The following is a 24,253-nucleotide window of genomic DNA, read 5'->3' on the forward strand; positions in this document are numbered from 1 at the left end:
AAACTCACTGAACAATTAAAATCTGAAAACAAAAACTAACCACTTAGAAACCACACATACCAAGAAACAAATCTTTCTGGGAAAAAAGATTTGAAAAAAAACATGCAAAAAATTGTCTACGCGACTGTGTCCCTAGAAAGGTGCATGTACACGTGCTTCTGCCAAAAGAAACTCGCGTATACGTGATTTTAGTTCACAGAAACAAACATGTGTACACTTTTGTAAATAGACAAAGATGCTTATATGAAATTTTACAAGAAAAAAAAATGAGGCCTGATGAAAAAAATCAGACTTGAAGTCTAAGTTCCTACAAGAGTAGGCAATACAGTCACAGCAAGCAAACTAATAACTGAGCCCTGATTGACACTGAATAACCTAAACTAGGAATAACACGATTGTTATCACCAGTGGAGTCGCCAATTCTATTGAGGGAATAAGTCCCCTAGGGCTTTGGGTCAGAACCTTAGCAGAGTAGGAGTAATCTACAACAAGAAACAAGCATTCAACTCAGGCAACAGGCTTAAACAAACTAACTATGTGAGGATGAACATACCGGATGTCCTTCGTTTGGGTAGTTCCAACCAGGGTTCAAACCCTCTGCAACTCCTAATAATCTTTGAACCTGCAAATCAACTAATTCGAATACACATAGAAGCATATAGATAAAGCATTGTAGTGAAATCAACTTTATATCATATAAGTAAGTGGTTAGTTATACATTGAATAGTCATTCATATATAAACCATAACAATAACATCAAATGCATAAACAAAGTCGATATTAGGAACAAGACAACATTTCTTTTTATGGTAGAAAACTATAATAAAAACATGGAAAGAGTTCAGATGAGTCTTCCTCTTCTGGCTCCAAGTGGAACCGTCCTCCAGGTCCGTCCAGTCCCAGTCTTCAACAGGCTCCTTCCATAACCAATACCATGATATCTCCAAGCATATGAGAGAACATCAAAACTCAAGGAAACAAGGGTTTCTTGAACTTGGGGAAGTGCTTGAAGCACAGGGATTCTTCAGAGTTGATCAGGGGATAATCTCAGTATAGTAATTATATCATTTCTCTCCTCCTTAAGGCCTTTCCATTGAAGTCTTTTTATACTTATACCAAATTAGTTTTTTTAGTTTGGAAATAGTTGGGAACAATTGGGCCACCGACACTAATAGGTAATCAACAGGTAAAACCCATGATCTCTACCCATAGTTAAGGAAATTTATTTTTTTAAGTGTTTTAACACATATACACAGGTTGGGTGTAGACTAACTTGCATGTACATGCTTCTAACACAGGGCAAAGTAGCGTAGAGGGAGTAAAACACTGTTTTAAAAATATATGGACCAAGTCTAGAAGGAGGGGTTGCCCTAAGCCATAAACCAAGCATCACAAATACAAAGGGTGATATTTGAAGATATAACACTTGGTGTACAAAACTCAAGTTTACCTTATGGGTAGACAGGATTAGTACTAAAAGGCCAATTGATACTACTCCTTTACAGTTAGTGTATGATGTTGATGCTACATTTCCTATTTCAATTGGCATCCTAGTTATGAGATATTTACAGGAATTAAGAGAAGAGCCAAATCATATGCACAGGAGGATAAATCCATTAATTGAGGTATAAGAAAGTAGAGAGAGTGTGTATGAAATGTCTTAGGAAGTTCAAGATTAGATCAAGAAAGTTTTTGACAAGACTAAGGAGTATGACTTTAAATACCAAGACTTAGTTTTGAAATGGGGTGCTTGTATTGAGGACAAGGGTAAGCATGGGAAGTCTGATAACATTTGGAAAGGACTATACAAAATAAAAAATTCCATGGTAAGAATAGTTTCATTCTAGAAGATCTACAGGTAGGAGTGTTATGAGGAGGTCTAATGAATGGATGATTCCTGAAACATTACATATCCTAAGAAATGAATGATTTTCACATTTCATTGTACATATCCATATATTTTTGAAAATTATTGTAGGTGTGGATAAGCATTCTGACAAATTTGAAGCCCGAAGAAAAGGCCCCAAGGTTGTGATAATGTTTATCAAGAAAATAAGTTGTTTTAATTTTTTTTTTTTTTAATTTAGATTCTGTAAAAAGAACATCTTTTAAGAGATGAATTCTTTATTTTTGAGTCAGCAAAGTTTTTGTTTTGAATTAGTCTTTTGTAACAAATAGGCAACTAGTCTATGGGGTTCTTGCTGCCATCATTGATTAACAACATCTTTGTGGAGCCAATTGTTATCACATTAGCTCTGTTTTTCATTATTTTTTTTCAAAAAATGTTGAGAATTTCAGTGTCAACATTTTAGATGTAATAAACTGGGAAATCATCAACAACGAGGCTATCAAATCTTTAATGTTCTGATATTTTTTTATGAATAAATTTGGTGACAACGGGCTTATAAACATTTCCAGTAAAATTGAAAGGTTGATTGTGAGCACCAAAAATGAATTTATATTTAAATTTTGGAATTACGCTGACCATGTGAGCAACAATGATAGGGTTTGAAAGCATGCCATGTGTAAGTGTAATGTTAAATAATTGATTTTTTTGCTGCCATCAGTAGATTGTTTATTGATTAATCATGGTTAAAACATGAATTTACCTCGAATTGTAATGGTTTCCCCTATCCACCAATTAAACTCATTTCAATTTGTAAATTGTTCATTTCATTTGTAAGTTTGGATATGTTGCTGTGAAATTGGTAACGTCTGGAAATACTTCATCCTGCTTCTCCCACAAAGATCCAGGATCAAATCCCAGTATTTTCCTTCCAACCAAATTCTATGATGGGGAAGGAATAAAGGATAACTGGGCCAAGCCCAAAGCACTAGATCTTTTGGAGATTTATCCTGATATCCAGCAATAGTTTTAGCAAGATGAGTGGAGTGAGTTCTTCCACCATTGCACCAAATACCACAATGGTGTGGCTCATTCATTTGCTCACAATTTTGATGGAAATTGAGTGGAAGTTGGTGGGCTCTCCTTCTCTGTTGTATAAAAAATAATCTTAGAGGCCACAACCTTGCCAGCAGATGGGGAACAAGTTTTTAGAAGCCATGTGTTGGCAGGAGTTGATGTGTCCTTCTTTCTGAAGGAGGAGTTCAAGATTCATAATTGGAGAACTGAGGTTCAAAGAGATTTGCTACAAGATAAATGAAACAACCTACTTAATATCCCTCAAAAGTACATCACATGTAAAGGAAGCTTCAACCAGGTAAATCTCTATCACTTCCATTTTCTTGAACATTTAGCTTGTTAGGTTAGGATGAACACTTGTTTCTATTTTTTGGAGAGTCTCAGGAATATGGAAGTTGGTTTTAGAGCCATAACTGACTCTTCTCCCCATTTTTCCTACCACAAATCCCTCATTAAAATGATTATCAAAAACCAGTTGGCCAAGGAAGGAATAACCTGGAGCCACTTCCTATTTTGGGGAGGTTTTGAACCTCGACCCCCTAAATCTTGAAGAGAAAGAAAGAAAAATGTTAAACAAGGGAAAAAACTCTAGAAACATCCCCTATTGAGCCAACTCCTAGCCAAAAAGAACTACAGGTCCCTTCTACATCCTCTGGCCCTAAAATCCCCAGTGTTTACCAAAGAAAGAGTGCTAGGATTAGTAAACTAGACCTTGCATCCCCTCTAAGTTTACCTTCTTCTATCAGTTCTCCCCTGGCCATGAGTTCACTTGTTGAAGCCTCCCCTTCAAACGCAACTATGCGAGAGATCATTGAAGGAAAAGAGGTAAAAGTTAAGGTCCAAGTTGAAGAAACATTGTTTGAAACTTTTAAAGGAGGAAAAAAACCCCATACAAGGCCAAAAACAAATTAAGGTTTAAGATAAAGCTCAAAAGCAATCCATAATTGGCCAAGGAGGTAATTGATGTAGATAATCTTCCATTGAAGGACCTTATCATCAATAGAAAAAAGAATGTGTTCTCTAAAAAGAGAAAAGACAAAGAACATAAAGGAAAAGGTCCTATGGAGACAAGGCAAAGCAAGAAATAAAGGTTGGAGAAGGTGGATGTGCTTCTAAAAGCAACCAACACCCTTAGCTAGGAGGCTTGGGGTCATTTTGAAAATTTTGGTTATGCACTTAAGAAACATCAATTTTGGATTTATCATTGACAATGTGCTTAACAACATTTTTTACATATAGTAGAGTAGCCAGTAGCTAACATTCCCACTATTAGCGATTTTCAGGAACAAGAGCTAACATCTCCATTGTTAGTGCTTTTGAAGGGGAGTGTTGGCATCTCTGTTGTCAACAAATTTTGGCAAGAGGAATCTTGACACTCCCACTGTCAGTGAATTAAAAAAAATTGTCAAAAAGGAAACACTAACAGTTATTTTGTCAATGAAATCTTCAACTTAGGAAACCAAAGAAGTTGATAGGGGCAGTACCATCAAATTTCACTAGGAAGCCTGACGGAAATGGAATTCTACAGAAAATGAGTTTTTGGTGAAGGATTAAACATGTTTATGAAGGGATCTGTTTTCTAGTGAGGACTCAGTTCTATCAATCAGGGACCTATTTCTATTTTCGAGGAAGATATTCTGAAGATACTTTTACTACCCTAAATTTTAGCATATATTCCAACAAATATTTTATTTTAGAAAAAGCTTAGTGTGGTTAAAGTTATTTTCCACATGCATGAACTTAGAATATTTTGATATTTTTGGATTATTGTAATTAAGTTTGAAACTATAATCCTATGATTAGATGATGTAATGTATAGAAAGATAATTTTTTAAGAATGGAAAAAGGCTGGCTTTTATCATTGAAACATTAACGTTCTAGTGTATTTGAGTAGATCTTAAATATATTGCATTGTTTATGAGCATTTTCAGAAAATTCATGTTTTGTAGTTCCTTGTCCATTATTTCTCTATTTATAAAAATATTCTTCATGTATGGAAACTTTAGTATCTAATATTGGGATTCATTCATGCTCCTTTCTTGTATTTTTTAGTCATTAGTACTTGTTGTTTCTATAAGCTATAATTATGTTTTCTTTTCAGTTTTCTTCTTCTAAATCTCTCAAATTGTCAAAGGATTGATGACTACCTTGTTTTTTGTGTCCCGATCATTAGATATGTATTATCATTTGATAAAACTGGACTCCATGCCCAATGGTGTGTTGTATATACAACCCAACCAAATTTCATCGTACAAACTAAATTTGGCCATAGAGTTTAAAGTGTAAAAACTACTACTGCAGTGACCTAGAGTAGTTGTGTTTTAGGGAGAGATCCCTCTCGAGATTGAAGGGCCATGTTTCAACCTCAAAGAGGTTCTAGGTTACCTTAGATTTTTTCCCACGATCAGGTTTCCTCTAAGAGATAACATGTTCCTTCACCTTTCTTCCTCCTGCATGAGTATACTTGCAACTCATTAAAAGTGGGATCCCTCTCCCTTGCGGAAAGATTTATGATGAACAAATGGTACTCATTTATCATTCCATTTAAGGTTATAGTGATTATGCTAGTGCTAGATGTTAATTAACCTATATCTCCAAGTTTATCTTTAATGTTATTAATTCTTGAAATAAAATCACTAATACTTTCGTTTTCTTCCATTTTAACATACTTAAACTTACTCTTTAGGGACTAGAGTTGATTTTTATTCTCTCACTTCTCCCAATCTTGAATTGATGCAACTCTAGCTCTTACAGCTAGCTTTGGCTTCATTTCACCACCACTTGCTATTTACTAGAAATTATATCCTTCCATTAATGGCTATTTTTTAAATTTGCAATTCACGTAATTGGCGCCATATAATTTGGTTTCTTCTTTTAGATATGATTCAACTAAAGGATTAGCCACCTCAAAACAGAAGTTTCACCAAGTTTCAAATCAATCAATAGTTCATAGTAACTCACATGAAGTAAATAAGAGTTAGCTACATTATAGGATGCAAAGATAACTTTAAAAAAATGTTCAAAATAAATAGCATGCGTAATTCTGTAGGAGATCATTTTTGTAACAACTCCTCGATACTCTAATATCAATCTATGGGTTGTGAATCAAATATTTGATGTAATCGATACTTGAAAGTTGCACCAACATTATGCTATTTTGTATTGATTACTATTGCAATTATTGTAGCTTTTGTAGGTGCCCACCCCACTCATAAATGTTTCCATAAAGCCACCTCTTCTCGTTTCACCTTACTACCAAACTGCGACTTTTATGTTGACTTTATATGCGAACTTAAATCCTCTAAAATGACAATTTAGGCTACTTATGGCTTTTACTTTGACTCTGAATCTCTACGTGCCTAGATCCTTTGCAATTTTCTAGCTCTTCCTTTCTTGTTCACAATATAGGCAGTCAATTCTTCTATTTCCAAATATATTTCCTCTTTGGATTTAAGGTGGTCAAAACTCCAATAAGAGGAGGATTACAGCTCTTCATATATTTTTCTAATCAACCAGGCCATAATCGCATGAATTTATTATGTTGCATATCACATGATACTCTTACATGAGGTATCCTTTCGTATTCCTTGGTATTGCTTTGTATTAGATGAAAGCGCTTCATGCACAAACAATGCCCACATGTACTATCAATAGAGCACCACTCGCGCTTCACATAAAGGCATGTTCACACACACTTTTCTAGGCTCAGCCTACTCTAATGTAGAATTCTAGGCTTGGCCTTCTCCAACACACCATCCAAAACTTGATTTAACTCAACAATATTGTTGCATTAGTAATACACCTTGACCCTTGACTCAATGTCAATCAGTTGCATGCAACACTGTATCCACACCAATGCACCAACCACAACAAAAAAACTCCGCATAATCAATCAGTAGGGGAACCTCTCACTTACTTTCTCATGCTTCTCCACCTAGTGCATGATCTTCCCTATCACACAGAAGTTCAATACACAAGCTCCTCTCACTTAATCCAATGATCTTCATACAATAAAACATCTTCCATACTCACACAGCCCACAACAACCATATCAACATGAACCTTCACACTAGACTCACTTGAATCTAGCCTCATGACCCTCAACACTAATACAAACTTAGAAAATGGAAGGCAAAATATGATGAAGGGTTTCAACTCTCTTATGAGACAATCACTCACTTAGGAGATTGCACCACACAACACACTAGCATTCACTAGGTCACAATCAATTACATATATAGTATTGTAATATAGTTGAATAGATTCCTAGAATATAAGATTTGAAAACTAATCAAAGACTAATTACACAAACAACCCAAACAAACATAACAAGTTATATATTCAAGAGAATCCTCTAGATTTCTCCATTATACCAACAATTCCTTTGCATTGCGACAATAATTGTGGTACACCTTACCTTCATATGGATTGTTATGAAACTAGCTCACAAAAAGATAGAAAAGATAGATCGACGCCTATATATATATATATATATATATATATATATATATATATATATATATATATATAATGTTGTTGTTGTTATTATTATTATTATTATTATTATTTTGCAAAAATATTTAGAAATTGTATTATAAAAAAATTCAAAGAAAAACTATAAAACACATGTTTCAAAAACTCCTAAAAAAAGAACATCTTAGGACGAAAAACAAGAAGAGAAAGAAGACAACTTGAAAATTTGTTAACTTTTAAACATTTTTTTGTAATGTGTCAAGTTTTCTTAAGCTAAGTTTCTAAATTCATCATATTTTTGGCATTTAAAAAAGAAATTACTCTTTGTATAATGACACTTTCATTCAAGTGTTCATTTTAAAGTTTTTTTAGTCAGAAAATTTTTCCATAATGTCATTTAGTCCATAATGTTTCCAAAATGTCAAAATTTTAAGGTTTTCCAAAATTTCATTATTCCAATGTCACCATTATTTGCTTTTAGTGTTTTTTTTTTTTTAATGTATTTTTGGGGTATTTTTTTCTAGAGTTCTCGTTTTGAGTTTACAATTCTCATTTCAAAGTTTACGTTGTTCATTATTGAGGTCCTGGGTTTTGGTTATAAATGTCATATTTTTCTCTTGATGTAAAGGTCATATAAAGACCCATGATGTAAAATTATTATATTCAATCATATTGAAGTCAAGTTCATTGTCTATAATCCCATTATTTTTGGCATTTGATGTAATGTTGAGTCCTATATGTAACCCCATTGTGTTGGGAAACCGATGTAAGCATGAGTCCTTGGTGATAGGAAATGTCAAATTTGGTTGAGTCATAGCATCATGTACTTCTTTGTATATCTTCTATAAGTTTTAGAATATGCTCAAGGGGAGCATGGCCAGTGTTCATATTCACCAACATCAGATCTATGGTGTTCATCTCTACGACAAAAGTCTTCATTCAGAATTGGTCAGCCCTTTTCCCTTGATGTCAAAGGGGGAGAGAAGCTTGGTATTTGGGAATGATTGGTGATTTGGGAAAGAAGCTTGGTATATCTACAGATGTGGTTATAGGTATCTATAGGTGATGGTGACCAAACACCAAAGTGGTTGCCATCAAGTCCAAAGGGGGATATTTTTGGAATTATGACTAATGTGTTGTCCTTGATGGAAACCTACTTGATACATATGTAAAAATTATGGTAGCGAACTAAGTATACAAGCCAGTAGAAATGTGATCGAGAGATTGGACAAAGGAATATCGTTTCAAAGACAAAGGAAGGATAAAGGTGATGTTTGAAGAAGTATAAATGGGCCCTGTGAACAAAGGCCACGTACATACATGGGTATGGTGAAGAAAAGTCACGTACATTTTCCACGCCATACTATTCTCAATACCAAGGGTCTTTACCATTATATTGGCCCATAGTAATGAGCATGAAAATGGATACTTGATCATGTCAAATAATACTATCAACATAACTATGAAATTGGCCTAAGGTATTAGCTAAGGATCAAGCTATATAAGGAGATGGAGATCAAAGTGATACATGTGCTTGTATTGGGTTATTGATGACTGATTTGATCTAAAATAAGTGTGCACCAAGGAATATTATAATAGATGAGATCTATTAGATCTGAAATGGCTATATATTGAATAATCTGATTATGGTTTGATAGATCTGTGATGATGATTTTATGATGTGTATTTGTTATGGTGTATGCTGAAATTTGGGTCTAACAGGTGTTCTAGTGTGCAGCGAAGGTTTGAACTAAGTAATTAAATATTTGTAGATAGGTATTCTTCCAAAAAATCACGTAGATACGCAGATCTAATTCTAGATAATCGAAAAAACATTTTGAATTATAATAGACATATATGTACACGAATGTCAAGTATAAAAGGAGCGTACATATGTGGAAGGGATTTATAAGAGTTGTGTATATATGCTAAGGTTTTTCAGTATGAGCTGATGGTATTAATTGATCTATTCTATTATGTTTGTTAATGTCTATCAACGAAGTCTCTTATAATTATTTGTGTTTGACATTATTGTCTCACCTGAATGATTATGAAGTAAAACATTGAATTGTGATGATGCTTCTAGGTGATGATTTGTATTTGGTTCAGTGATTTATGTTAACTTCAGTATATGTTTGGGTGATTAATTCAGTGGTAGAGGGATACAGATTCAGATATCAATATTTTGATATCTATATGTGAGTATGCTTCAGAGGAAACACATATATATACAGGTATGAGTAAGAACAATAGCGTATATATTCTGACATGTGTTTGGACAGGGTTTGTAGTGACAAAATCTAATTTCAGTGATGAACAATATGTCGTCTAGTATTTTTATGAAAGGGCATACATTGATATAAGTTTGTATACTTGTTTGAACAAGTTATTTCTAAGTTTAACTTAGTGATACAATTGTTTCAGTTATTAAATGACTTGGTACAACGTTGGTTTCAGTATTGTTGTTTTTGATTTGGAATTGATCTAGCTTGAAAATTTCTAAAAAGTGATCCACAAGAACAGAGGATAAGGGGGGTTGTAGCTTCCTTCTAGTAGAAGCTGGAAAAAGAAAGAAGGTTGTAGCCTTCTGCAGGTGGGTTCCAGCGTACTGGTATGAGTTTGTGCCAGTACAAGTTTGTAAGAAATTTTTCTTTATAATAATAGAAGAAGACAAAGATGACAACAGTCGTGGTTTTTTTCCCACATTTGGTTCCACCTAAAAATCTTGGTGTTCATGTGTTGCTTGTGTGTGATGGTTTTATATGTTCTTACCACAGATAGTCACTATTTAATTAATGTTTAATGAATTACTGATATGCTGGTTCAATTTAAATAGATGATGAATTAACTGAAAAAGTTAGTGAATTTGATATACGCTACTTGTCTTCATCATAGTCGCGTACATATGCAGGTTTACTTCATATCATCATGTACAAACATGGGTGGGACTACTGCAAATCGGTTCCAAACACCAAAACTTCAGAGGCTAGAGTTGTTCCAAGCACCAAGAAATTTGAATAAAAAAAGAAAACTTTAAGTAGTTTAAAATACTAATTTAGGCCCCCACTCTCATTATTTCACCTTTTCCTTAGTTGTTGTTGCCTCTATATCCTCTGTCAAGAGAGAGATGTGGTTTGAAAGCTTGTTCCATGGAATTTTCTACCAAGATTAGTATTGTCTCGTGTGTGAGAAGTGATCTAGTCAATTGCTCTATTGACAAAGTTGTAAAATCTTTGTATTCTAGAATGGTTGTTAAAATCATGTCATATTTCTTGGGCAGAATTTGAAGGAATTTTTCAAAAATCTTCTGATCTGTAATGGTTTCACCTTTGTCCTAAGGATGAACCACATTAGTTGGTTCCAAACATCGACCAAATCATAATGGTGTGATTAATCTTAAAGACATTTTCATTTACTGATTTACTATTCCCATGACTCTAGTCATGAATTGGTCCACATTCTCTTTGTCATTCATCTTCGGGTTTCAAACTGAACTCTCAATGTATGAAATTTAAGAGCCTTTGAACTGTATCATTACCTTGATACACAATTTTCAAAATATCTCAAGCTTCTTTTGTTGTTGATGTGCCAGTTATCTTGTCGAAGATAGAGTCATCGACTAAGTTCTTTATCCAACATTTGGCTCTATGCTCTTTCTTTCTAAGTTCAATAGTTGCATTCCTTTGATTATTGATCATGGTCAGCCACGCTTCTTAGCTTGGCTCTACATAGGCATTCTAAAGTGTATGCAAACACTCTTGGGCTTCTAGAAATGTTTTCATTCTTAAAGACCAAAACTCGTCATTTTTGCCAAACAGAATCAGAGTTTGTCACGAAGTGCTAGAAGAAGCCATTTATTTTAAGTGCAGATATGCGCGCATTTTTACAATCTCCTTTTAAAAATACTTTTGAATAAAACACCACCTCCTTTCTATATAAAATAAAAATGTTATTTTCTATTACTTTTAAATTAAACACAACCTCCTCTTTTTCAATAAAACATGCTCTTTTATTTTATTTTTAAAAGACCCTCTTTTCTTCAAAATAATTTAAACAAAAAACATCCCTCAAAATCCAATAAGCTCCATTATAAGAGGATTTGAAAGCCTTAAGTTTAAAAACATGAACCTTCATTTCACAGCATGAAACCTTTGTTTGACCTCGTGAAAAGACATTTGTTGCAACTTCCTGAAGCTCGTTTGACCTTCTTTATCCTTGGGCTTCAACCATGATGTCAAACAGTGACATCAACACTCTTTTCAAATGATTTTCGTTGTGTTAACGGGTCAACGCACCTTTTGAGACTATCTTCCTGTGTTGAGCTGCTATTTTTTCGAGTTTCGTAAGTTTGCTAAGGTCAACGCATTTTCTCCTTTGAGCATGGGTGTAACACCCCTGAGTTGCAGTTTGTTTGGCGAAGGGTGCACGACGGATGAGTGAGTGACGAGCTGGAGGAACTGACAAGTTGGGTGTGCCCACATGGTGCTACGAGTTGGACCAAACGTGGGGAAATCCAAAGTCATGCGAAAATGACTAAGTGTTGGATATGCGACGGTGAGTTTATATGGTGGGGTGGTCCCGGGGGTGGGCGCCCTCACCATGGGTCGATGTGAGAAAAGTGGCAAGGCAATAAATGATGGGTTGGCTAGCCTAGGCCGAAGCCCCCATGTTGGGCGAGCTAACATATAAGTATGTGGGCGAAGTTGGAGGAAGATAATTCAACAAGGCAGTCTTCAACCATTCTACAAGAAAGAAGTGCGAGCTAGGAATTGGAGGTCTAAAACGAAGGGTGAAGGTGTAGGTGGAGTTAGGGGGTCGAAGCACCTTAGCTACAGAACAGGGGAAACAATAGGGCCACTGGCTAAATGAACCGCAGGCTAAACGTGCGAGTCGGGTCGGGCAAGCTGGGAGGGCACATGAGGGCGTAGGCTAAAACAATGGTCGGGCGAGTTGAACTGGATTTCGTTCGAGGGCATTCCGTGGATAGGCTGAACGAAATATTATTTAGGAGTTCGGGTGACGGGTTGAACGAAATATCATTTGGGAGTTTGGGCAGTGCGGTGAACGAAATATCGTTCGGGCGGATGAGCTGAACGACGGAGCGTTCAGGCATTCGGGTGGCGAGCTAAACGGGATATCATTCAGGTGGACGAGCTGAACGAAGGCGTGTTCAACCTGTCGTTGAACGACATGTTGAACGAAATATCGTTCAAGGCATTCGAGCGGTCGGTTGAACGAAGAGTAATTCGATGGATAGTTGAACGGTTGGGAATTCGGTGATTGGTTGAATGTGCGACGGGTGGTTGACTTGGTGAACAGGCACAGTTGGGCTGAACGGAGTGTCGGGTAGGAGTAAACAAAGTGAGTCGAACAACCGAGCGGGCGACATAGTTGGTTTGTGTGATGAGCTAAACGGTGGGTCATTAGGGTGAGTCAGCATGACGAAACAGTGGGTGCATGTGGAGGTGAACAATGAGCTGGGTGACCGCTGAAATGGTGAAGAAGAGGAACGGGTGGTCTGAACGACGAAGTGTCGATTCTAAATGACAGATTTATTGGGGCTGCATGGTGGTGCAGGCCAAGTGTAAATTTTGCAGGTTGATTGTAAAATTGTAAAAACTAAAGATTATCATTATTATCGGGCAGACTCTTATTTGCAGGGAGTTGCCCCTCCCGAGTTATATCCGTTGTGCACTTGTGATTTAATAATGATAATGTATGTATGAAGATGTTATGAATGTTTCTGTTGTGTTAATGAAATATTTTACTTGGTAAAGTTGAAAAATAAACTAAGTATAGAAAGTAGGTGTAGTCCACAATCGCAAGTATTGTTAAAAAGAAAGTGGTTGGTGGTGCCGCACCCCTGATCGTGCGGTTGGAAGAGTACCACCAGGGTAGGGGCATGGCAAGTTGTATCAAAGCTCCATGTTTTGCGGGCTTTGGTGATTCAGAATTGAAGAAGTTGATCCCACTATCACTTCATGACAAGTGATATCAGAGGTATTGATATGAGGCAAAGAAGACTGAAGACTTGGCAGGTGGTTTAGGTTTTGCAGGTGACTTTAGTGGATGGTCTATACAAGATCACAAAGAAGGAAAATAGCAGGAATGGCGAAGGAACCTTGGGTTGTAACAGGTGAATCTAGCAAGGATGCTGGTGAAGCTTTCTTTGACACGGTATTGAATCGTATAGAGGAATTTGCTTCCGATATGGCTTCGATGAACACCAAGAATGTACAAGTGAAAGGGGAGCTGGAAGACTTGAAGGTTTGATACGAGTATACTGAATGGTAATATGCATGAATGGAAGAAGAAGTCAAAAAGATTGGTGAAGCAAGAGATCAAGGTTTGGCTCAAATCTTGAGATTACAACATGCTCTTGACGATGCTTTGAATGCGATCTCAGCTTTGAAGAGGGTTGTGCGGCACAACTCAGGAGGTGTGGCTCATGTCAATGTCAAAGAGACAGATTCTTATGATAGGATGAGAAGTGTGAAAACTCTTGGTAACTTTCTATGGGATATGGAGTAATACTTGGAGTGCTTGTGGATGAACAATGAAGAGTCCAAAGTGAGGGTAGCTTCTCAATTCTTGGCAAAGGATGCTAAGATGTGGTGGCAAAGAAGGATGGATCAGATTGCCAATGGTAATGATGAAGACATAACTTCCCGGGATGTTATGAAAAAGGCTTTGCAAACATATTTCAGTCCACATGACAAAACGTGGGATGCAAGATGAAGATAAAATATATAAAGAAAATGGGAATTCTGCAAGAATATCAGTGAGAGTTCTCAAGTGCAGTTTTAGAACTTCCATACATGGAAAAAAGGGACAAGGTGTTCAACTTTATTATAGGGCTGAAACCTTGGGTGCGGAATGAAGTGAAGAGGCAAAATATAAAGATGCTTGAGGAGGCATTTGTTGATGTGGATCGTTTGGTGGAACACTATGATGAGGGTTCCAATGAGAAGAAGAAAAAGTATGAAAAACCGAAAGAGAAAATTGTGAAAGAGGAGACTTCGAGATCAAATGACAAGGCGAAGACAAAGAAATCGTTGAAGTGTTGGATTTGTGAGGGACCACAGGTAGTGAATAATTGTCCTTCAAGACCAAAGGTTGTTGCCTTGGCGCAAGCCAATTCGAAGAAGAAAGAAGAGACTTCTATAGGAGTTATGTAGATTTTGGGAGCTGCAGTGGCTACAGAAGCGGTCTCACGAAGAGACCCGAAAAGAAACAAATTGGAGTATGTCAAAATAAAGGTTGGGAGTGCTGATGTACTAACTATGGTGGATAGTGGGGAAACTCACAACTTTATGAACAGGGATGCTACGAGAAGGATTGGATTGAAGTTTGTATCAGTGCAGGCACAAATGAAGGCAGTGAATTCTCCTCCGGATTCTGTTATCGGTGTAGCTGAGAAGGTGGATGTGACACTTGGCGAATGGACTGGGAGAGTCGACTTCACTATAGTGAGGATAGATGACTATGAGGTTGCACTGGGCATGATGTTTATGAAACAATTCGAAGTGATGGTTGTTCCCCATTTGAAGAAACTTTACATTTACGACGGATGAGAGGATGTACCTATTGGTGTTTTGACTGTGGGAGTAACTAAGCCCGAATGTAAAATTACAAGGATGAATATGGAGAATGGGAAATGAGATGAGGAGGTCTATAAGCAGTTGTCTGTTGCAGAAGCAAAGCTGATCGAGCAGTCACAGGTTATGAGAACATTGTTGGATAGCATCTTGGATCTATCTAGGAGGATGGAGGTAGTGGAGGATGATGATGATGAAGAGTATGTGAGGTCGAATGTTCAGATGGAGGATCTGGAGGGATACTTGCAGAGGATGGAAGTGGAGGATCTGGATTGGTGGATTGAGTTGATTAGTGAGGGAGAGCTTTCAGGCTCTTCTCTCTCTTCATCTGCTTAGACCACCATGGAGATGAGGCTCATTGTGAGTTGCTTATGGTAGTGATTCTCCAACATTTTGAGCAGACATCTAGGGGTGAGATGACACAGATTGACAGGGAGCATGCAGTGGATAGTCATGATGATGTAGGGGCATGAGTTCTTATGGAGGTGATGCATGGTTGGATTAGCTACCCAACTAATCACCGACATGAGGGGTACTAGCACATGATTCCTTGCAGAGCAGTGGCACATCTATGGCGTGAAACATGGTTGAATAGTGGACATTTGGATTACCCATATACACAGTTGTGTGGATGGTTATCTTAGCGAAACATGGTTGCTAGGATGGAGAATTGTCGAGGACGACAATGACTTGAGGTGGGGGAGGATGTAATGCCCCCGAGTTGCAGTTCGTTTGGCAAACGACGCACGACAAGTAAGCAAGCGACAAGCTGGAGGAACTAGCGAGTTTGGCACGCCTGCACAGTGCGACGAATTGGACCAAACCAGGGGAAATACAAAGTCATACGAAAATGACTAAGTTTTGGATATGCGACAGTGAGTTTATATGGTGCGGCGATCCCCGAGGTGGGCACCCTCACCATGGGCTGACGTGAGAAAAGTGGGAAGGCACCAAACAATGGGTCGACTGGCCTAGGACGATGCCCCCATGTTGGGCGAGCTGCCATATAAGTACATGGGTGAAGTTGGAGGAAGAAAATTCGACAAGGTAGTCTTCAAGCATTCTACAAGCAAGAAGTATGAGCTAGGAGTTGGAGTCTGAAATGAAGGGCGAAGGTGTAGGTGGAGCTAGGGGGCTGAAGCACCTTAGCCGCAGAACCGGGTGAAATAGTTAGGCGGCAGGCTGAACAAACCTCAGGTTGAATGGGCGAGTTGGGTCGGGCAGGCTGGCGGGTGCACGAGGGCGCATGCTGAAATGATGGTTGGGCGAGCTGAATGGGATTTCGTTCAAGGTCATTCGGTGGACAGGCTGAATGAAATATCATTCAGGAGTTCGGGCGATGGGCTGAATGAAATATCATTCGGGAGTTTGGGCGGCAAGCTGAACGAAATATCGTTCAGGCGAATGAGCTGAACGATGGAGCATTTGGGCATTCGAGTGGTGAGCTTAACAGGTGGGCAAGCTGAATGAAGGTGCGTTCGGGCAGTCAGTTGAACGACAAGTTGAATGAAATATCGTTCAAGGCGTTTGGGCGGTCCGTTGAAGGGAGAGTTGTTCGATGGAAGATTGAACGGTTGGGCGCTCGATGATCAGTTGAACGTGCGATCGGTAGTTGACACGGTGAACGAGCATGATTGGTGTGACTCGGTCGGAGGGTGAGTTGGGCTGAACAGAGCGCCAGGCAGGAGTAAACAAAGTGACTCGAACGACTGGGCAGTCGACATGGTTGGCGGGTGCGATGAGTTGAACGGCGGGTCGTTTGGGTGAGTCGGTACGACGAAAGGGTTTGCGTGTGCAGAAGTAAACGACGAGCTGAGTGACCAATGAAATGGTGAAGAGTACCGTCAGGTTAGGGGCGTGACAATAGGTGTGTTGTGCACTCCATTTTATTTTATTTTAAATAAAAACTTCTCACAGCCTTATTCGATGTAACAAACTGCTTCATCTTCTTCGCAGAACCAATTTCGCACAACTAGCTTCTTCAAAATAATGGAGGGTTTTTCTTCTTCTGGGTTTCTACAATTCTCTCTAGATTCTTATGCGACCAAAAGATCTGATATCATGACAAAGAATGAAGAGAGATAATGGAGCAGAGATTGTTCTTCTCAATATTCAAAAGAGCTAAATAGAATACATAGAGAACATCAATTATAAATAACTCGACTAAACTTAATTAAAACTGAAGTGACGGTGACACCTAGCACACAATGGAAATAAATGTGAAGACACCTAGTAGATAGTGAGATTAATATCTCAAAAAAATGATCGCTATTTGCTCATGTTGGATTCATGCTTAAAACGGCTATACTGGTTATACAAGTACATTCATTTTTATATAAGAAGACATAATAATTTTTTGTAAGTTTTGGGTGAGACTACATCATCATCATGTCTGATATATCACCCCACCGTTGACTTCACATTAAGGAGTGCCTTAAGAGAGCACCTGATCACTGTTTATCCAAGACTCAATGTATAAGAAGGCACAATACTAATTAAAATGAAACTTGTAAATAATCCAACAGATGATAATGAATTAATCCCCTCACTAATGCCCCACACAAACATATATAGATATATGATAAAACACCAAATATTTATATATATTCCTTCTACCTAGAAGAACTCACTTAAGATTATGTATAAAAACATATGTATCCAATATATATAGAGAGAGATGCAATATTATATAGAGAGAGGGAAAGAGTATTTGACCAAATAAGACAAAAAATTTTGTTTAATTTTAACCAAATTTGTGGAGAAATTTTTAAAACTTTAAATTTAAATAATTTAATTTGTAAAATTTTAGTGTTGAATTTATTTATGTATTCAAAAAAATAGTTAAAAAACAAACAAAAAAAATATAATCTTGTTTAAAATTGTAGGACTAATTTCCATTAAAAAAACCTACTTAATATATAAATAAGACTATATATACATATCCAACACCTATATATAAATATGTAACTACACCTCTCTATAAAAATATTCAACCCAACCTTTTACTTTTATATATATATATATATATATATATATCTATCGGAAAACAAATATTTATATACATGTATATATTCTTTCAATCTGGAAACGCGGGCTTGGTCGATGTAAAGAAAAATGAGATGTTAGGATATTAAGACTTTGTCAATATATTTATATACATGTATATATTCTTTCTATCTGGAAACGCGGACTTGGTCGATCTAAAGAAAAATGAGATCTTGGTATATTAAGACTGTCAATATATTTGTAGAAATATGAAATTTTAAGATGCTAAGACTTCGTCAATACATTGAAATGGTGAAGTTTATGGGAGTGGGTAGGGATATTCCGATGCACCATTTTCGAAGTAAATTCACTGATTTTGTTTTTAGTGCGACAGAGAGAAGTGCCTTAGGTTGAAGAGATTTTCATAGTTGCGCCCATATATGTTGACAGAACCACATAGACGGAGTCAGAGAACATGAAAGCCCCATCTGTTTTTTAACATAGGAAGCGTCTGACTATTTCGTTGAAATCAAAAGTGGTAAGTTGTCGCTCTGCTAACTACGGAGTCGGAACTCTGACCAGGCAACTCTTAAGCACACAGGAGGTTTGAATATAAGGCGTAGCACATGCGGAGATCTGACAATACCATTGTGCTGCTACTGGCCACTCATGAAACTGTTGGTGCATCGCCATTAATAAAAGTGTTAGTGCATGCCCAATATTCACAAGTTATATTCCATATATTTCATCTGATCTATCTAGGTATCTATGGGCAATTCCGTTGGACACTGCGTGCACAGAAATCATGTTATCGAGAACAAGGGCAGCAACAGATCGGGCTATAAATTAATGAAATTGCAAGATTATCGCGATGGTGGGATTCTCTCCCCTCTAGAACGCAGTCATCATGAAAGCCGCTCTTCTGTGCAACAATTCACTGAACATACCATTGAGATCATCCACGATCTTAATATTCAACCACCAACACAACCTGAAGATGATCTCAATATTCAGCCACCAACACAACCTGATTTTCTTTTAGAAAACAAGAAGCTCTTGAATTTTGATCATCGAATTCCTTCACAAGGAGGAGAAGTTCGTAGAATAAAGGTGTTGATCTCTTCCAGGGAATTGTTTGAGATGCTTCATCGAGATAATGGTGAGGGAGTTGGAGATTTAGAGACTGCTCTATTCCAGAAATTGCGAAGTAGTGGAAACGGTATGATTTTCAATCAACGCCGCTGCAAGACTTCTGGACAGTCTTGGAAGCCGTCGCTGGCAGACATCCCGGAGGTAATTTCCTCGTGATATCAACAATAGAGTGGAGCCACTCGTACTGTTAATTGGGGGCAAGAAAACTAACATTCCATTCGATCAATAACTATTGATCCCGCAGTCTGAGTTGCAGTGTCATTCATTGATCTATGAATCAGTTTGACACACTGTTTCATTAATGGGCAGAAACATGAGATTGTCACTATTTCAATTTTGGATTTCTGAATTTATAAAGTATCGAATTTCAGAAGTGCTAAGTGCAAAAAACTAAAGAAAGAAAAACATTTATAACATATTTGATATCCTATCAAATTGGAATTAAAAGAATTTAAATAAAAATTAATTGAAACATGTATTACGTTGCGGTAAGATTATATATAAGAAATTTAATATCATAATAATTTTAAAAGGTTTAATGTATGGTTGTTAAAATGACATGCTTCCCTATGTTATACTATTTAATTTCTTTAATTGTATAATCCAGATCACTTCATTATATTTTGTAATAAAGGGAATCTAGATGAGGCACTCCGATTGGTTATGGTTGTGTGTTGAAATAGAAACACGGAAAATGCAAGTTACTTTTGATTTGATGGCTGAATCTACGGAGGTTTGATGCGTGTGAATTAAAGAAGTTGTAGGGTCTATGCCAAGCTTTTAGGGTTGAAAAAAAGACGGTTAATAAAATTATAATTTACTCAAATACAGATTTTTATTTCCATTTTGGTAATTTGTAAAATAATTTTTTAAACTAACACAACCATATTTTTTTTTGTAAACTAAGTCAGTATTCTATTAATAAAAGTAGGAGAAATTACATACAACAACAAGTCTCCACCCGTCCATAAGGGAAACCGGGTGACCATCGAAGGTTCTTAACAACCATCCAAAAGAAATAGATAACCATTCTATCTAACCAAGCAAAAAAGCCATCTATTCTTTCTACTAACAAACTGATTTTTCTTTGTAACAGTAACATCGAATATAACAGAGTCCAAAAAGAAGTTGACAAACACCTTGCACCGTTTCCATATCCTACTGGTTCACGGTCTTTGGCTGGGGCTCGCTCTCCGCCTTGACCTCCATCCCGCTTGCTTTAAACAACTGTAGAATTTTGTCCATCTTTCTATCTTGCATCAGAAGAGTAATCTGGATGTTCTTCAACTCCCTTTTGAGGGTGGGAATCCCTTGAGCCAATTCCACCATTTCCAGGGCCACTTGCTCCATAGCTTTGGCCATTAGTCTCTTCATACCCCAATATACATGTAGTGACTGTTTATATAAAGACATCCTCCCTCTTGTGTGACCCGGGTCAGGGATGAAGCACTCCCAATCATCCATTTCAGGCTCAGAGATTTCCTGCATGGCCTCTTCCTCTAAGTGGTCTATAATTCTTCTAATTTTTGGGTTGTTGTCATGAAGGTATGCTTCCTCAGCCTCCTTCAATTTCTTTCTCATATCCCTCTTCCTTCTTGTGCTGCCTCTGATCTCAGTAGCAGACCCCTCCTCCACTCCATGTCTTTGATTCCGACGACCCCCAGGCCTCCCTCTACCTCTCTGCACACCACGACCACGCACTCCCCGGCTTCTTCCACGTCTTTCGCCCACATCCTCTGTATCCTATTAATAGAACTGGTTGATAAAGATTTATTGGTTTATATCAACTACATACATAATTATATAAAACTTTTTTTGAGAAGATTTTTTTGGCATAAATCACATTCGCACTCCCCGGCTTCTTCCACGTCTTTCGCCCACATCCTCTGTATCCTATTAATAGAACTGGTTGATAAAGATTTATTGGTTTATATCAACTACATACATAATTATATAAAACTTTTTTTGAGAAGATTTTTTTGGCATAAATCACATTCAACCCCGTTCGTCAATGAACCGGGTTGAATGTGACTTATGCCATATTCACAGAGGCTTAAATTCAGCTATATAAAACCTAATATTATTATAATCTTAAAACAACAAAACATGAAATAAATTTAAAACCTAAAATAATAAAATGTAAAATAAATCTACTTAAACATAATTACTAAAATAAGAAACTTAAATAATAAACTAGTAAAACCTAAATACATTAATTATTTATTAATAATTTTGTGTATATTTAATTGAAATATTTAGATCAGCATAGAAAATATGTATGTTTTTTTTTACAATTTATTAAGTGAATGTAGTCAACTACTGAAAGTCTTATTTATTTATTTTTTTGGGATAGAAAACAGGTCAAAGTGCTTTGAATTAGTACAAAACATGATAAATCCCATTTAGAAAAACCATGTAAATAACCCCTTTTCCTTTTGTCAATTCATTATATTCGATAATAGAGACATAGATAATAGTCATTTAATTCAAACCAAAAGATTATTGTCCTTCAGTTCTTGGTGAGTCTTTCACACATATAATAATTTATTTATTTATTTTTTATTTTGACACAAAGTAGATTCAAAATTGTGAATGGAGTGATCGTTTATTATAATCATTCAATAACAGTTATATAAACTACATGTGAGACAAGGAAGCAAACAACAATAAATGAATGTAGAAAATTCCAACTAAACTCAACTAAATCAAAACCGACTATGACACCTAACATACACTAAGAATAATTCTCTGAAAACCCCCTCCTAACCTCAATTGTTACAATCATTGGCACTTACAATGCCCAAGCTCTCTCTTTGAAATTTAAATATAGAATTCCCCAATGGCTTTGTAAAAATATCTGCAAGTTCATCCTGTGATCCACAAAAATCAAGAAAGATTTCTCCATCGTTGAAAAGCTCGTGAATGAAATAAAAGGGTGTGTCAATGTGCTTTCTCCTTCTATGAAATACATGATTTTTGGATAATGTAATGGCATAGTTGTAACTTGTTATCACAAAAAATAGGAGTTGGCTACTATTGAACATTTGAAAGATCCTTTAATATCCTTCTTAACCAGTATGCTTGAAAAGTTGTCGAACTTATAGCTACATGCTTTGCCTCTATAGAAAATACTGAAACAATGGTTTGTTTCTTAGATGTCCATGAGATCAAATAGGTTCCGAAGTGAAAATTTGATCAGGTGCTTAAAAAATAGCTCAAAATTCAAAGTTGTCGGAGCAATGTGGAACCTAAACGAACGCTTATTTCTCGTCATCCTGAATCTGGGGCAACTTGTTTCACACGAAACAGACACTGTATGCTCCCAGAATCATGTTATGTTCACTTTCCCAAATAGGCGATTTTTTGTAAAAAACTTGGCAGCCTATTCAGCAATCTGTACTGCTGATGTGACGTTGACTGTGCATGTCTATGTGGAATGTCTGACTGTTCAACGAGCTCATCAAACGATAGGCTGATAAGTGGCATTTTGTTATTGTTTGTAATTCGACATTTTTGATTGGTTGGATTGACGACCAACCACGAGTTGACACGTGACCCAACCATATTTCACCACGTTGTACCACGGGGGCCACCAAAATATTGGGTCAAAGTCTGGGCAACAGCAACAAGGGTCGAACCTGGGACCTCACAACACAAGTCCAAAGCCTCCACCAATACACCATGCAATTAGAACTTAACATATAGATCGTGATTTCTATTTGAATATGACATGTGCTCCATTTCAGGGGAGTGGCCAGCCCATAGGGGTCGGCCCTTGGTCGCGCCACTACCATACAACCACCAACGAGTGGTGCGGGTGCCCAGCTGGTGGGGGTGGGACGTTGGCCTTAGCCCCAAGCATGTGGCCCACATATGGCCACGTTTTTCGGATTAAGGTGTTAGCAGACATTTAAAGTCTCCGACAATTTCACCAGAAAATCGGTGAAATTATTTCTCTATTAGCGTGGTTTGGAGCGAAATTGTAGGATGATGTCAGATATTTGGGAATTTGCAGTGCGATTAGTAGAAAACTTGGAAAGGTCATAACTTCTTTACTTTTTTATTTTGGGACACAAAGTAGATTCAAAATTGTGAATGGAGTGAACGTCTCTTCTCATCATTCGATAACAGTTAAATAAACTACATGTTAGAGAAGGAAACAAACAACAATAAATGAATGTAGAAATTTCCAACTAAACTCAACTAAATCAAAACCGACTATGACACCTAACATACATCGAGAATAATTATCTTAAAACCCCCTCCTAACCTCAATTGTTACAATCATTGGCACTTACAATGCCCAAGTTCTCTCTTTGAAATTCAAATAAAGAATTTCCTAATGGATTTGTAAAAATATCTACAAGTTCATCCTGTGATCCACAAAAATCAAGAAAGATTTCTCCATCATTGAAAAGCTTGTGAATGAAATAAAAGGGTGTGTCAATGTGCTTTCTCCTTCTATGAAATACATGATTTTTGGATAATGTAATGGCATAGTTGTAACTTGTTATCACAGAAAATAGGAGTTGGCTACTATTGAACATTTGAAAGATCCTTTAATATCCTTCTTAACCAGTATGCTTGAAAAGTTGTTGAACTTGTAGCTACATGCTCTGCCTCCATAGAAGATACTAAAACAATGGTTTGTTTCTTAGATGTCCACGAGATCAAATAGGTTCCAAAGTGAAAAACTGATCAGGTGCTTAAAAAATAGCTCAAAATTCAAAGTTGTTGGATCAGTGTGGAACCTAAACGACCGCTTATTTCTCGCCATCCTGAATCTAGGGCAACTCGTTTCACGAAACACACACCATTTGCTCCCAGAATCCTGTTATGTTCACTTTCCAAAATAGGTGATTTTTTGTAAAAAAATTGACAGCCCATTCAGCAGTTCGTACTGCTGACGTGGCGCTGACTGTGCAAGTCTATGTGGAATGTTTAATTGGTCAACGGGCTCAACGAATGGTAGGTTGACAAGTGGCACTTTGTTATTATTTGTAATTCGACATTTTTGATTGGTTGGATTGGCGGCCAACCACGATCTGACATGTTGCCCAACCATAGTTCACCATGTGGCAACCTGGGGCCACCAAAATATTGGGTCAAAGTCTGGGTAGCA

At 37.0% G+C, this 24,253-nt stretch overlaps 1 protein-coding gene across 1 annotated transcript; it reads left to right on the forward strand.

Moving 5' to 3' along the window:
- The first annotated feature begins 18,747 nt into the window (after positions 1 to 18,747).
- LOC149229264 (uncharacterized) lies at positions 18,748 to 19,287 on the forward strand. The gene has a single exon (XM_089375800.1). It carries the CDS (start codon positions 18,748 to 18,750, stop codon positions 19,285 to 19,287), a length of 540 nt encoding a protein of 179 aa, XP_089231926.1.
- The last annotated feature ends 4,966 nt before the right edge of the window (positions 19,288 to 24,253 follow it).

Source organism: Pinus tabuliformis, chromosome J (genome assembly GCF_031772625.1).
Source record: "Pinus tabuliformis cultivar Carrire ecotype Pingquan chromosome J, CPIR1, whole genome shotgun sequence".
Taxonomy (NCBI): Eukaryota; Viridiplantae; Streptophyta; class Pinopsida; order Pinales; family Pinaceae; genus Pinus; species Pinus tabuliformis.

Bases quoted from the DNA above. Each gene is read 5' to 3' on its own strand.
- LOC149229264 (XM_089375800.1), top strand. From the start codon at position 18,748: ATGGGCAATTCCGTTGGACACTGCGTGCACAGAAATCATGTTATCGAG.